The 16704-nt window shown below is 41.9% G+C and overlaps 2 protein-coding genes across 2 annotated transcripts in view; one reads left to right on the top strand and one right to left on the bottom strand.

Moving 5' to 3' along the window:
• Nucleotides 1-933, top strand: part of MASP1 (MBL associated serine protease 1) — a 73156-nt gene extending 72223 nt beyond the window's left edge. Inside the window, 1 exon segment of the mRNA XM_070753807.1 lies at nucleotides 10-933. The gene's annotated coding sequence lies outside the window, so the exon portion shown is untranslated.
• Nucleotides 934-3829: 2896 nt separating this feature from the next.
• LOC139168637 (programmed cell death protein 1-like) lies at nucleotides 3830-16378 on the bottom strand. The gene is made up of 6 exons (XM_070754260.1): nucleotides 16263-16378; nucleotides 16026-16147; nucleotides 10092-10394; nucleotides 7832-8005; nucleotides 5679-5713; nucleotides 3830-4141 (listed from the first exon to the last, which is right to left on the bottom strand). The coding sequence occupies exons 1-6, from the start codon at nucleotides 16376-16378 to the stop codon at nucleotides 3920-3922; spliced, it is 972 nt and encodes a 323-aa protein (XP_070610361.1). The 3' UTR covers nucleotides 3830-3919.
• Between the last annotated feature and the right edge of the window lie 326 nt (nucleotides 16379-16704).

The raw sequence follows: 16704 nt of genomic DNA, 5'->3' as shown, positions 1-16704 counted from the left end.
CCCTCTTAGGGGGAAAAGACGCTTGCAGTGGGGACTCTGGGGGTCCCATGGTGGCTTGGAGCAACCGGACTGGCCAATGGCAACTACTAGGAACCGTGTCGTGGGGCGATGGATGTGGCTTGCAAAACCGCTATGGGGTCTATTCAAACGTCCTCTTATCGGTGCCTTGGATACGGCAAGTGGTGGAGATGGAAGTCTGAAGCCTCGCCTCCAGAGAGTTTCCTTCCTTCCTTCCTCTCATTCCCACTTCCTTCCTCCCTTCTTTCATCTCTGTCCCTGTCTTCCTCCTTTCTTTACTCTCTCCCATTCTTTCCCTCCCATTTTTCCTTCCTTCACTTTATTTTTCCTTCTTTCTTTCCTTCTTCTCTTCTGATTTTTTTCCTTATTTTCTCCCTCCCTCCTTTCTTTCATCTCTCTCTCCCTTGTTTGCTCCCTCCTCGCTCTCTTCTTTTCCTTCCTTCCTTACCTGCCTTCCTTCTCTTCTTCCTTCCTTCCTTCTCTTTTCTTCCTTTATTCTCATTCTTTTTTCATCCCTCTCTCTCTCCCTCCCTTCCTCTTCTCTCCGCTCCCCTTTCCCCTCTCCCATTCTCTCTTGTCAGTCTTTCTTCCTTCCCTTCCTTTCCTTCCTTCTCTCCTTTCCACCCTTCCTCACTCCTATCTCCTTCCTTCCATCCTCCTTCCCTTCCCTTCCTTTCCTCCTCTTCATCCTCCCTCCCTCCCTCCCTTATTCTCATTCCCATATCCTTTATTTCTTCCTTCCGTCCTGCTCCCCTCCGTTCATCTCTTCTTCCTCCTCCTCTTTCATTCTTCAATGAAAATCTGATCCAAGCTAGGATTCAGCTTGTGCAAACTCAGGTCCAAAGACTCAAAGCTAAACCCACTTAAAGGAAGAAATGTGAATTTATTTTAATAAAAAGCCACAGGACATCTGCAGCTGTTGCTCATCCTTAGGAAAGGACGGAATAATCAGCTTGCCTCCAGAAGTTGTGAAGGCTCCAACACTGGAGGTTTTAAAGAAGATGTTGGATAACCACCTGTCTGAAGTAGTGTACGGTCTCCTTTCTAAGCAGGGGGTTGGACTAGAAGACCTCAAGGTCCCTTCCAACTCTGTTGTTATTATTATCATTATTATTATTTGGAGCAGCCCCTCAAAGACTGGAAGCCTGTTATCCTGTCTCCCCTTAGTTCTTCTTTTCATTAGACGTACCCAATTCCTGCAAAGGTTCTTCATATGTTTTAGCCCCCAGCCCTCTAACTGCCAATTATTTGGAGCAGGAGGGGACTTTTTGTAGGGTGTGGAACCAAAAACAGAGAAACATAGAAGATTGACGGCAGAAAAAGGCCTCCTGGTCCATCTAGTCTGACTTTATACTATTTCCTGTATTTTATCTCAAGATGGATCTATGTTTATCCTAGGCATGTTTACATTCAGTTCCTGTGGATTGACCAACCACGTCTGCTGGAAGTTTGTTCCAAGCATCTACTACTCTTTCAGTCAAATAATATTTTCTCACGTTGCTGCTGATCTTTCCCCCAACTAACCTCAGATTGTGCCCCCTTGTTCTTGGGTTCACTCTCCTATTGAAAACACTTCCGTCCTGAACCTTATTTAACCCTTTCACATATTTAAATGTTTCGATCGTGTCCCCCCTTTCCCTTCCGTCCTCCAGACTATACAGATTGAGTTCATGAAGTCTTTCCTGATTGGTTTTGTGCTTAAGACCTTCCACCATTCTTGTAGCCTGTCTTTGGACCCGTTCAGTTTGATCCACCTCTGTTTGTAGGTGAGGTCTCCAGAACTGAACACAGTATTATTCCAAATGGGGTCTCACCAGCGCTCTATAGAGTGGTATCACCATCTCCCTCTTCCTGCTTATGATACCTCTAGCTATGCAGCCAAGCATCCTCTCTGCCCACATCTGGTTGGCCTTCCCCTCAGCCAGCCCTTTCCGCCACAATATCGGTTTGATCGGCCCCCAAAAGAGACAGTTTTTAAAAACACCAAACCGCCCACGATGGTTTGCACAGAAACCTCTACAGATCTCTAAAGGAGGCGGAAAGGTGACAGAGGGGCTGGGCTAACTGAATTTTCCACCAAGCCCTGTCAGGATTCGCACCCAGTGCTGGGGAAACGTCACAATTGGCATCTCAACTTTTTCTTGAATTTATGTTGTCCTTGTTGTTGTTTGTTAGTTTATTTGTTTTGTATTCCACCTGCTTTCTTATTTTTAGAAATAACTCCAGGCGGTGAACCTATCCAACTTTCCGTCTCCTGTTTTGCCTATAACAACCACCCTGCGAGGTGGGTTGGATTGAGAGAGAGAGAGACTGGCCCAAAGTCACCTGGCAGTTTTCCTGTCCATGGCTGGGATTAGAACTCACAAGCCCCTGGTGATTGGCCCAAAGTCACCCAGTGGGCTTTCATGCCTAAGGCGGGACTAGAACTCCCCATCTCCTGGTGATTGGCCCAAAGTCACCCAGTGGGCTTTCATGGCTAAGGCGGGACTAGAACTCCCCGTCTCCTGGTGATTGACCCAAAGTCACCCAGTGAGCTTTCATGGCTAAGGCGGGACTAGAATTCCCCGTCTCCTGGTGATTGGCCCAAAGACACCCAGTGGTCTTTTCTGTCTAGGGCAGGACTATAACTCACAATCTCCTGGTGATTGGCCCAAAATCACCCAATGGGCTTTCATGCCTAAAGCAGGACTAGAACTCCCCGTCTCCTGCTTTCTAGCCTGGTACCTTAACTAGTAGACCAAACTGGCTCTCGGTTATGGGTTTTCTATTTTTATTTTGCTTCTGCAAAGACGGTGGGTGGGCTCAACTTCTTTACCTGATGGTACAGGTAATTCTCATTTAGTGACCATTACAAAGTTACAACAGCTCTGAAAAATAGCAACTTGCAGCCATTTTCCCCACGCTTAACAACTGGTGCAGCATCCCCACGATCCATAGTATCAAAATGCAGATGCTTGGCACCTTATTTATGACGCTCACAGTGTCTCCGTCTGACAGCGAGGAAGCCAGATCCACTTAACAACCGTGGTCCTTGTTTAACGACTTCAGGGATCCACTTTAAAACGGCAGCAGGAAGAGTCATAAAACAGGGCAACGTTCACTCCCCGACAGCTTCGATTCCAGTTGGGGGGGGGGGGTTTGGGGGGAGTGCATTTTTTTTCCCCTCTCAGGTGTGATTCCAGTTGTTAAGTAGAGGACTTCTGCACCTGACCGAGAAGGACATAGAAACATAGAAGATTGACGGCAGAAAAAGACCTCCTGGTCCATCTCGTCTGCCCTTATACTATTTCCTGTATTTTATCTTAGGGTGGATCTATGTTTATCCCAGGCAGGTTTCAATTCAGTTCCTGTGGATTTACCAACCATGTCTGCTGGAAGTTTGTTTCAAGCCTCTGCTACTCTTTCAGTAAAATAATATTTTCTCACGTTGCTTTTGATCTTTCCCCCAACTAACCTTAGATTGTGCCCCCTTGTTCTTGTGTTCACTTTCCTATTAAAAACACTCCCCTCCTGAACCTGATTTAACCCTTTAACATATTTAAATGTTTCGATCATGTCCCCCCTTTCCCTTCTGTCCTCCAGACTAGACAGATTGAGTCCATGAAGTCTTTCCTGATACGTTTTATGCTTAAGACCTTCCACCATTTTTGTAGGCTTTGCAAACCTCTCTTTGCAGCCCCTACTAGGGAGAGAGTACTTCTGCGCCCATGCAGAGTGCCTCCCACTGATAGCCCCCCCTTCGCTCTTTCGATTCGCAAAAAGTTGCAGCCGTTCGGAGGATGTGGTTTCCAGGCCGACATGATATTCGACGTGTCTGGTTTCCCCCAATCAGTCAGTGCTCGCGGTCAACATCTGCACAGAGTTGCAATCTGGAAACCACAGCAAGGAGCCGATGGCCGGGTCAAGAGTGCTGCACACAGACTGGGCAAGTTGTCTGTTGGGAGTCCATTGCCTCTGCATCCTCTGGAGTCTTCGACGGGAGGAAGACGATGGTGGCGTATTCGGTGGGTTCCCGCTGGACGGGTTTCGGAGAAGCCGGCGGCTTGGTCTTTGCCCCTCCAGGAAACGCCAGCATTTCGTAATCGACCGTGAAAACGGCTACGGACGGAGGATCAACTTCGTCCTTCGGTTCAAAGCCCCCCCCCCAAAAAAATTTATGTTTTAATAAAGCCTTTATGTCTAATTATTTTTAAAAGAGAGTTAAAACCAAATTTTATTTTATTTCTAAGTAGAAACTTAAATTCTGGTTTTATTTCTGAGCAGAATCTTAAATTATGATTTTATTTCCGAGCAGAAACTTAAATTCTGATTTTATTTCTGAGTAGGAACTTAAATTCTGATTTTATTTCTAAGCAGAAACTTAAATTCTGATTTTATTTCCGAGCAGAAACTTAAATTCTCATTTTATTTCTAAGCAGAAACTTAAATTCTCATTTTATTTAGGCAGTAGGGAAAGCAAGTAGAATGCTTGGCTGCATAGCTAGAGTATAACAAGCAGGAAGAAGGAGATTGTGATCCCGCTTTATAGACCCCATTTGGAATAATACTGTGTTCAGTTCTGGAGACCTCACCTACAAAAAGATATGGATAAAATTGAATGGGTCCAAAGACGGGCTGGAAAAATGGTGGAAGGTCTCAAGCATAAAACGTATCAGGAAAGACTTCATGGACTCCATCTGTGTAGTTTGGAGGACAGAAGGAAAAGGGGGGACATGATCGAAACATTTAAATAGGTTCAAGGATTAAATAAGGTTCAGAAGGGAAGTGTTTTTAATAGGAAAGTGAATCCAAGAACAAGGCACAATCTGAGGTTAGTTGGGTTCCTGTGGATTTACCAACCACATCTGCTGGAAGTTTGCTTCAAGCATCTACTACTCTGTCAGTAAAATGTATTTTCTCACGTTGCTTTTCATCTTTCCCCCAACTGACCTCAGATTGTGCCCCCTTGTTCTTGGGTTCACTTTCCTATTAAAAACACTTCCCTCCTGAACCTTATTTAACCCTTTAACACATTTAAATGTTTCGATCATGTCCCCCCTTTTCCTTCTGTCTTCCAGACTAGACAGATGGAGTCCATGAAGTCTTTCCTGATAGGATTTATGCTTAAGACCTTCCACCATTCTTGTAGCCCGTCTTTGGACCCATTCAATTTTGTTGATATCTCTTTGTAGGTGAGGTCTCCAGAACTGGACACAGTATTCCAAATGTGGTCTCACCACCGCTCTATATAGTGGGATCACAATCTCCCTCTTCCTGCTTGTTATACCTCTAGCTATGCAGCCAAGCATCCTACTTGCTTTCCCTACCGCCCGACTGCACGGTTCACCCATTTGGAAACTGTCAGAAATCACGACCCCTCAATCCTTCTCTTCTGAAGTTTTTGCTGATACAGAACGGCCTTCGGGAAATCCTCCAGAGTGCGAAAAACAGCACAACGGGCAAACCGGAAGTCTGTTTTTCTGAACTTCTGGTTTGCCCATTGTGTTGTTTTTTGCACTCCGGGGCTTTAGGAAGTTTCGTTGAAGCCTCTGGAGGGTGAAAAGGCCTTCCCCAAGGCTGAAAATCAGCTGGCACGCAGGTCCCTTCCAGCTCTATTCTGATTCTAATGGCTGTGGTGCTGCTGTGACCCAATTTTCAGAAGCAAAAAAAGGGGAACTTACCAAAGGAGCCTTTCCCTGCTTCTGTTCCTTTCGCTCTGGAAGAAAAAAATGAGAATTAGAACTCGCTCCGTGTCCTGTGGCAACAGAATTTTCCCTTTTAATAATACGCTCAGGCGTTGCTATATGTCAGCTCCAGCATGCACGCATGCGCATGAAAGCCAGCTGAGAATAAGAACCTAAGAACCTAAGAAGATCCCTGCTGAATGGGGCCAAAGCCCATCGAGTCCAGCATTCTCTGTCCCACAGTGGCCTCCCAATTGTCCATGGGGATCTTGAGCAGAAAGAGAAGGCAAGACCCTCCCTTTCCCCTGACCCCCAACAAATGGGACCCAAGGGAACCCTGCCTACCTCAACCAACATAGAGGCGACACATGGACATCCATTTCAATAACCACCAATACACTTGGCACCCATGAATCTGTCTCATCCTGCCTTGAAGCTCTCCAGGCTGACAGCTGTCACAACCTCTTCTGGAAGGGAATCTCATCAACCAAGGACCCTCTGGGTGAAGAAATATTTCCCTTTATTTGTCCTTCCTTTCTTACTATGAGCTTTAGGGAGGGGCCCCTTGTCCTAGTATTGTGTGATAGAGAAAAGGATTTTTCTCTATCCACCTTTTCTATCCCATGTGTGATTTTATACACTTCGATCAAGTCCCCCCTTAAACGCCACCTTTCAAGGCTGAAGAGACCAAGGCGTTGCAACCTGGTTTCATAAGGGAGGGGCTCCATTCCCTTGATCCTTTTTTTTTGCACCTTTTCCAATTCCATTCTATCCTTCTTGAGGTGAGGTGACCAGAACTGTACACAGGACTCCAAGTGTGGTCTCAATATCAATTTGTACAGAGGCAATACAACCCTTACTGACTTATTTTCGATTCCCTTCCTAATCATGCCATGTATAGAATTTGCTTTTTTTTTACTGCTGCTGCACACTGGGTTGACATCTTCATTGAGCTGTCCACCAAAGCCCCAAGATCCCTTTCTTGGGTTGTCTCAGGAAGCTTGGTCCCCATCATTTGGTAGGTATAATTGGGGTTCTTTGCCCCGATGTGCATAACTTTGCACTTGGTTAAAATGCATTTGCCACTTTGTTGCCCACTCACTCAATTTCGAGAGATCCTTCTGGAGCTCCCGACAATCAGTTTCACTACCGGGAACAATTTAGAATACACCTTGGTTTCATTTTTCACCCATTTTTTTGCAAAAAATGGGGTGCACTCTGCAGTCCTCAGTTTTGGAAAAAAAAACATGCCCATTTTTTTTTTTGCAAAAATGGGATGTGGGAGCAGAACTTCCGGAGGCCAAAAATGATTGTATTCAGTGTATAAGACGCACTGATATTTCCACCCCATTCAGTGGGGGTGGAGGTGCGATTTATACTCCAAAAAATACGTCGTTGTTGTTTTTTAAGTTGGTGGAAACTGTTGCTTAGCACATATGGCTCAGTGATTGGGGGTCCTACAGGGGTCAGGTACGCAGAACTGGTAGAAAAATTTTGAATTTTTTTTCTTTTTTTCCCTCCTGGGCTCTGGGTATATTTTTCCTATCACAGTAAATGGTTGAAATGTGTATAATTTTAGAAGAGCTGTGCGTGCGTGTGTGTGTACATCCACATACAGTTTATATAGTAGATAATGTATATTTTTGTGTGCCGATTTCATTCTATGTGTATGGCATATACACATAGAATTAAATAGTACATTTTGGATGTTGAGTAATAGTAAATGGGGTAATTGAGATACTCTTTCCCCCTAGGCCTTTACAATTTTATGCATGGTATGTCTGTGTGTATGTTTGGTTTTACAATAGGGGTTTTTAACTGTTTATATTGGATTGTCCTATGCTGTTTACTACTGTTGTTAGCCGCCCCGAGTCTACGGACAAATCCAATAAAATAAAATCAAAAATTAAATAAATAGACCTCTTTGAGTCAAGGAGAGGCCAGGCACCTTAATCCAAACCTTTGACACGAGTGATGTCAAGTTGGCCACCTTTAAGCCAGTCACATGACCTTTAAGCCGCCGCCCAGTCACATGATTGTCAAGCCACTCCCACCTGGTCACATGGCCAACACGCCACACCCACAAAATAAGCCACACCCACAGCATGGTAGTAAAAAAAAATGCAGCCCTTCACTGATACGGTACTTACTTTGCCTTCGCCTTCTGATGATCCAAAACGAGAAATACAACGCAACAAGCAAGATAAACAACCCAGAGCCTCGTAAGTTAGAGAAAGAACTCTTAGAGGCTTTTCGGATGCCCTTGCCCTGTTCTTTGACCCGGGTGGGAATCTTGTCTGGAGGTCGAGTTGCAGCGAGTTTTTCTAGAAGCGAGAACATCGAGATTACTTCTGGAATCTCTATTATAAAATGCCAGTGAATCCCGAGTGAATCCAGGTGCATAGGAGACACACATAATAATAATAATAATAATAATAATAATAATAATAATAATAATAATAACAACAACAATAATAGTAACAATAATAATAATAACAATAATAATAATAACAATAATAACAACAATGAGTTGGAAGGGACCTTGGAGGTCATCTAGTCCAACCCCCTGCTTGAGCAGGAGATCCTACACTACTTGAGACAAATGGTTGTCTAACATCTGCTTAAAAACTTTCAGTGTTGGAGCATTCACAACTTCAATTGCAAAAGGCCGCTTTACTGGGATCGGCACACATAATTTGCCGCTACATCACAGAGTCCTAGGTGCTTGGGAAGCGCCCAACTAGTGATGAAATAGGAAATTTTCTGTGTTATATTGTTGATAATAATAATATAGTATAGTATAATATAATATAATATAATATAATATAATATAATATAATATAATAATAATATAATATAATATAATATAATATAATATAATATAATATAATATAATATAATATAATATAATATAATATAATATAATATAATATAATATAATATAATATAATATAATATAATATAATATTATAATATAATATAATAATATAATAACAATAGCAATAACAATAACAATAACAATAATGGCTCCGTGTGCCACCTGTGGCATCCGTGCCATAGGTTCGCCGTCACGTCCCTACAGCCTAGGGAATTGTGGGAATTGAAGTCCGTCCAGAGGTGGTTTCAGACTGGTTCTATGAAACCGGTAGTAATTTGGCAGCCTGGGTCGCTCGAACTGGCCTGCCATGCCCCCAAACTAGCTCTCTGGCAGTGCCATAGGCGTCACCATCTTTTGTTTTGCTTCGGTGCATGCACATAAGCTAGTTTTTCAACACTCCACATGTGGGCTCGAAGCGCAACACGCCTCTACCCGCACAGTCCGTCAAGGAGGCGAACCAGCAGCGAATAAAACCAGAACCCTGAGCCCAGCCCCCTTAAAGTTGCTAAGAAACAATTAACCAGTGGAACTGCTTGCCACCAGAAGTAGTGGGAGCTTCTTCGCTGGAGGATGTTTTGTCTGCAATTGTATAGAGTCTGCTGCTTGAGCAGGGGGTTGGACTAGAAGACCTCCAAGATCCCTTCCAACTGATTCATATTTATGACAGTGGCAGTGTCCCGGGCTTCTAAATATAATAAATTAAATTGAAATAAATATTGAGACTTCCCTACAAGCAAAGTCAAAGGGGAAGCCAGATTCATTTAGTGACCTTGTTACCAACTTAACAATTGCAGCGATGCACTTAACAACCATGACCAGAACAGTGACACAATGGGACAAAACATATTTTATAACTGGCTGCCGATCGGTTTCCGGTCACAATTCAAAGTGTTGGTAATGACCTTTAAAGCCCTACATGGCATTGGGCCAGAATACATCTGGAACCGCCTTCTACCGCACGAATCCCAGCGGCCGATAAGGTCCCACAGAATCGGCCTTCTCCGGGTCCCATCGACCAAACAATGTCGTTTGGCGGGCCCCAGGGGAAGAGCCTTCTCTGTGGCGGCCCCGGCCCTCTGGAATCAATTCCCCCCAGAGATTAGAACAGCCCCCACCCTCCTTGTCTTTCGCAAATTACTCAAGACCCACCTTTGTCACCAGGCATGGGGGAGTTAGGATATTCCTTCCCCGAGGCCATTACAAGTTATGTATGTTATGTTTGTGTGTATGTTTGGTTTTTTATAATAAGGGTTTTTAGTTGTTTTATTAAATTGGATTGTTACATGTTGTTTTTTTATCATTGTTGTTAGCCGCCCCGAGTCTGCGGAGAGGGGCGGCATACAAATCCAATTAATAATAATAATAATAATAATAATAATAATAATAATAATAATAACATTTCCTTGCTCAGCAACGGAAACTTTGCACTTCACCGACAAAGTCATAAGTCGAGGACTACCGCTATCTGCATCATTGATTGTTTTTTTGCTGCCAAAACCAGCCCAGCCACTCCTCAAAATACTCGGTCACACCTGTCACAATGAGTTTGCTTCGGTTGCTCTCCAGCATGGTCCCTTGTGGATGGAAAGGGTTCACCCAGCAGTAGTAAATCCCGCTGTCGTTCTTCTCCACCTCTCGGATTTCCATCTCGTACCTGCAGTTGTCTCGTTGATAAAACCTATACTTTGGACTGCCGCTGTCCAATTTGACCGGCTGGTGGTCGTGGCCCTGTTTGTACCAAAGCAAATGTTTTCCCACACCAGGGTTGCACATGGAACAGGTAAATGTGGCCGTCTCTCCTTCCGTTAAATTTAACTGGGGTGGGTAAAAATATACTGGGGAGAAGAAAAGAAACAAGCAGAAGAAACATAAACTCACACAATTGAATTATCATAATTTTTTGGAGTATAAGATGTGTTAGTACTATGTACATAAAACTGGTTGGGTTTTGCAATATATAAAACAAACCAACGACATATGCTTAAATCCTGGGCCTAGAAAGTTTAGAACTAAGACGCCTTTAACAAGATCTAAGTATTGCCCACAAGATCATATGCGGCAACGTCCTGCCTGTCGGCGACTACTTCAGCTTCAACCGCGACAACACAAGAGCACACAACAGATTTAAACTTAATATTAACCGCTCCAAACTTGACTGTAAAAAATATGACTTCAGTAACCGAACTGTCGAAGCGTGGAACTCATTACCGGACTCCATAGTGTCATCCCCAAACCCCCAACACTTTACCCTTAGATTATCTACGATTGACCTATCCAGATTCCTAAGAGGTCAGTAAGGGGCGAGTACAAGTGCACTAGAGTGCCTTCTGTCCCCTGTCCTATTGCTCTCCTATATCTCCTATACCTTTCTTCTATTCCTATATCTCTTCTATTCTTTCATTGATATGTTTTATTACTATATCTTCTTTTCTATTCTTTCTTAGATATATTTTACTATGAGTATCTCCTCTATAACCTTCATCATGTATTTTACTATGTGTATATAGATATATACCCACTAAAACCCTCATTGTGTATTGGACTAAATAAATAAATAAATAAATAAATAAATAAACAAACAAACAAACAAATTAATGTATTAGTACACTATTGCTTTAAGAGTAGTATCATGGATTGCCATAAGAGGGCACCAGAAACGGGATTCACTCTGCTATGTGCCACAGAATTGGAAAATAGAAACAACCCCTACAACTTTAAGCTTTATAATCAAGGTCATTGAGTGCACAAAATTTTGAATTCTACAAAATATAGGAAAATTAATACAAGTGGCTCAAACAGAAAAAATACATTAACAAATCTAAAGGAAAAGCAAAACTAGGCACTCCTTCCTTGCGTACTCAAATAAGATGAAAATATAGAAACATTGCACCATAAATCAATGGAAAACAAAACCCCTAAAAACGAATCCATATCTTCCTCACAAATATGCAAAATGAATACATAATATACAGAACTAAAGAAGACAAACCACTGGATACAAATACTTAGTATTAGGTCGCTTGATAGTGAGAGTCAACAAAACAGTTGAAAAATTAAGTCTTCAATATAACTAATAAATATATGTTCCCAGTGAAAGAAAATATTAATTGATGATAAGCAAATACCTATTTCTAGGTATTTATTTCTAGGCATATTTATTTATTTTTATTTATTCATTTGTCCAATACACAAATACATAGGAAGAAAAATAGACATGTAGTAATGTATATAAGGGTGAAAGTGAACTTAGAGGAGAGGATATATGAAAGAAAGAAAATATATATGATAAGTGAGAGAAAGGAAAGACAATTGGATAGGGGACGAAAGGCTCACCTACTGTAACTGAATATGTTTTATATGTTGTTCAGGTATCTTTGTTCATCTATCTATTTTTCTTGGGGGGGTTTCTTGGTATGTTTTAGAAACATAGAAGATTGACGGCAGAAAAAGACCTCCTGATCCATCTAGTCTGCCCTTATACTATTTCCTGTATTTTATCTTAGGATGGATCTATGTTTATCCCAGGCATGTTTACATTCAGTTCCTGTGGATTTACCAACCACGTCTGCTGGAAGTTTGTTCCAAGCATCTACTACCCTTTCAGTCAAATAATATTTTCTCACGTTGCTTCTGATCTTTCCCCCAACTAACCTCAGATTGTGCCCCCTTGTTCTTGTGTTCACTTTCCTATTAAAAACACTTCCCTCCTGGACCTTATTTAACCCTTTCACATATTTAAATTTTGTTTGTTTATTTTTTTTTTTTCTATTTTTATATGTAGAAACTAATAAAGATTTTTTTTGTTTGTTTTAAAGAAATAGGATTCACTTACTTAGCTATTCTCTGCTGTTTCTTTTTAGTCTTTGTAAGAACTGTGTGTTCAAATGTTGGTTTATGTATTTCTAAGCTGGGCAAGTAAGGCTTATAGTTTTGTATATTGATTGAGATGTATTGACTGATTTAACTGTGTATGGCTAGGACTGTCCTTGACTAAGATATTTGCCAAAGTAAATAATATTTTATACACTTAATGTATCTCACTTGTATTACTGAGTTCTACCGGATAAATCAATTTCAATCATGTATTTGCAAATATAAAGGCTATTTGTAGCATCAGGCTAGATTATAGCCAAAAAAACTACACAGTCCTAGGTGCTTTCTGAGCCTTGTTGTTTTCTTACGGATGTTTCACAACCCACCAAGGTAATGTCATCAGTGCTGGAAGCAAGTGGTGATGCTACTGATGAGGCTACCTAGTTGGGTTATGAAACGTCTGCAATGAACCCAGCTCATTTTCTATGAGCTCATTTTCTATGAGCTATGACGGGCTACAAGCATAAAACGTATCAGGAAAGACTTCATGAACTCCATCTGTCTAGTCTGGAGGACAGAAGGAAAAGAGGGGACATGATCGAAACATTTAAATAGGTTAAAGGGTTAAATAAAGTTCAGGAGGGAAGTGTTTTTAATAGGGAAGTGAACACAAGAACAAGGGGGCACAATCTGAGGCTAGTTGGGGGAAAGATCAGAAGCCACGTGAGAAAATATTATTTTACTGAGAGTAGTAGATGCTTGGAACAAACTTCCAGCAGACGTGGTTGGTCAATCCACAGGAACTGAATTGAAACATGCCTGGGATAAACATAGATCCACCCTAAGATAAAATACAGGAAATAGTATAAGGGCAGATTAGATGGACCAGGAGGTCTTTTTCTGCCGTCAATCTTCTATGTTTCATTTCAAACCTGAGCTACAAATATTCCCTTTTATCAAAACTACACAATGCTGCTGAGATATGGTTTTGACCAATACAGTTCTCTCCTCATTAATGCTGGCGTGAATTCCACCTTTCTGGGGTTCAGCCTTTGACTTCGCTCACCGATCGTTTCTGGAGAAACTGAACTTCTCAACTTTCATTCAATCCTTGGGCCGCTTCTTTCTGCACCCAACCAAGAGAATAATTACAGAATTACAACAGAATAGCCAAATGGCAGAGTTTATAAGGGGCTTTTCTCTTGTTTGAGCCCCTAAAAATCACTTATTTTTGCTCTTAAGGATTCAATAACTGAATTTCAGAACAGCGAACTGCTCTTATAAGACGAGACCGCCTTCTGCTGCACAAATCCCAGCGACCAGTTAGGTCCCACAGAGTGGGCCTTCTCCGGGTCCCGTCAACAAAACAATGTCATTTGGCGGGGCCCAGGGAAAGAACCTTCTCTGTGGCGGCCCCGGCCCTCTGGAACCAACTCCCCCCAGAGATTAGAATTGCCCCCACCCTCCTTGCCTTTCGTAAGCTTCTTAAAACCCATCTCTGCCGTCAGGCATGGGGGAACTGAGACATCTCCCCCGGGCCTATACAGTTTATACATGGTATGTTTGTGTGTATGTATGTTTGGTTTTACAAATAAGGGTTTTTTAGCTGTTTTAGTACAGTATTGGATTTACATGCTGTTTTGTCCTACTGTTGTTAGCCGCCCTGAGTCTACGGAGAGGGGCGGCATACAAATCTGATAGATAGATAGATAGATAGATAGATAGATAGATAGATAGATAGATAGATAGATAGATAGACAGACAGACAGACAAACAAACAAACAAACAAACAAACAGTAGAAATTAGGAAAACTTCAGAACTCTTTTTATTAGGTATTTCACCACATAAATATAAAAAAGACAGACAATATATGATAACGCACATTTTAGTAGCTACTAGAATTGTTTTCGCTCAAAGATGGAAAGATGCAGACCTCCCAAAAGAAGATGTGGAAATTAGGAAAATTATTGAATGTGCAGAGCTGGACATGATGACAAGGCGGTTGAAAAATCAAGAAGAGACCGAATATTATAAAATCTGGGATAGGGTCAATATTTGGTTGAATAGAAGAAATTCTCAATGAATCCAAGACTACGTAAATTTATTATCTTGAAATGTATATAAATAGAGATATGAAGTAGGTGTTTGTGTTCCATTGAAATGATCTAATTAACAAACGTTTTTTCTTATTATTATTATTAATTACTATTTTGAGCAGAGCGATTGGAGCTCCTTTGTTATGTGTTTTGTTTTGTATCTTTATGTATGTATGTTTTGTTTTGTCTTTGAAAACAATAAAAAAAGTTTTAAAATTTTTTAAAAGACAAGCAGTAGGGGGAAAAAGTGACTGATATTCAGCGGAAGAGAGCTGGAAGGGACCCTGGAGGTCTTCTAGTCCAACCCCCTTGGCCAGACGAGAAAGTCCTACACCATTTCGGACAAAGGGTTGTCCGATCTTCACCACAAGCTTTCCATTAGTGTTTTAAAGCCGGGATGAGCTAGGATGGCGCAATGGTTAGAATACAGCAAGTGGAATCTGAATTTTATAAAATTTGGGGGAAAGTGTATAAATGGTGGAATTTGAGAAAAAAATATTATTGAAGATTAAAAAAAAGAAAAACAAAGTATGAAACAGTAAAATGTATATTTTTGAATATAACTTATAGTGAAATTCAATGAATAACACTATTTCTAATAACTGAGATTAACAATTTAATTATGATTATATAATCAATAGAAAATGTTTGAAATTTTAGGTTTCTTTTTCTTTGCATATTAGTATTGTATACAAACAGATATTTCATTGATAGGTTCACTTTTCTGTATTGATCTAAAATAGAATTAGCTTTTTATTTTTTTTATTTTTGTATTAGGAAGACTTCTATAATAAGAGGAGCAGTGGTAGCTCCTATATATGTTCAATGTTGTTAGTTCTGTCTGTCTTATACTTTTAAAAAATTCAATAAAAATTATTTTTTTAAAAAAAGAATACAGCACTGCAGGCTTCTTCAGCTAGCTGTAGTTCAGCAGTTCAAATCTCAGCACCGGCTCCAGGTTGACTCAGCTTTCCTTCCTTCCGAGGGGGGTCAAATGAGGACCCAGATTGTTGGGGGCAAGAGGCTGATTCTGTCAACCGCTTAGAGAGGATTGTAAAAAAGGACTATGAAGTGGTATATAAGTCTAAATGCTATTGCTATTGAAAGAAAGAAAGAAAGGAAGAAAGGAAGAAAGAAAGAAAGAAACAAACAAACAAACAAACAAACAAACAGAAGTAGAGGGAGGGAGGGAGCCATGGTGGTGCAGTGGTTAGAGTGCAGCCCTGCTGGCTATTTCGGCTAACTGCTAGCTGTAGTTCAACAGTTCAAATCTCACCACTGGCTCCAGGCCAACTTAGCCTTCCATCCTTCCCAGGTGGGTCAAATGAGGACCCAGATTGTTGAGGCTGATTTTGGAAACCCCTTAGAGAGGGCTGTAAAAAAGCACCATGAAGTGGTATACAAGTCTAAATGCTTTTGGAATTGCTATTGCTAAAGTTTACGGGGTCTATGGAGTCGCCCTGAGTCTACAGAAAAATCCAAATCATAAATACAGTAATAAAGTCATTGTCTTCAACTGAGACCGTTAGTCGCGAGAAACACCGCTGGGTACGTACCGGAGGGTTTGACCTGCAGAGCGGAAGAGCAGAAAAGGAACCCCAGCAGCACGTAAAACACCTCCTCCATGGTCACCCCAAAAAGTTGGCAACCTTTAGAGGGGTTTTCTGATGCAGCGTTTCTGCCGGGCAAAAGAGACCTGCCACATCAGGACGAGAGGGGATGATGGGATTCGGTCTTCTTGCCCCTGGGGGTACCCCGAGAATGGACTGAGCTGGGTGGGAGGAACCGGCTACCTCCCCCTGCGTCCCTCTGTTGCCTCCGACGCCTGGAAGCGAATCTCTGCGAGGCCCATGAGCAAAGGAAGTGACACCCGAGGAGGGGAGAGAGTGAAGGGCTCAGCCTCCCACATCTGCCCACAGGTTGCATGTAAAACGGCAGCGATGGCAGGTTTTGGAGGCACAGGAAGCAGACGCCTCTCGCAGGGGGTGCCAGTCTGGGCCTCGAAAGCACAAAGTGGCAGGGAACTGGCTTTTGGCAACTTTTGGGGCCTGGGTAGGATGGCGGTCCTAAGGGAAAGAGGCAGGGAGGGAGGATGGAGAAAAGGAAGGAAAGAGAGAGAAAGGAGGATGGAGAAAAGGAAGAAAAAAGGAAGGAAGAGAGGGAGTGAGGAGGAAAAGAAGAAGGAAGGAAGGAACAGTGGGAGTGAGGAGAAAAGGAAGATTAAAAGGGTGGAGA

Source organism: Erythrolamprus reginae, chromosome 5 (genome assembly GCF_031021105.1).
Source record: "Erythrolamprus reginae isolate rEryReg1 chromosome 5, rEryReg1.hap1, whole genome shotgun sequence".
Lineage (NCBI taxonomy): Eukaryota > Metazoa > Chordata > Lepidosauria > Squamata > Dipsadidae > Erythrolamprus > Erythrolamprus reginae.
This window is presented reverse-complemented; position numbering and strand designations above follow the sequence as displayed.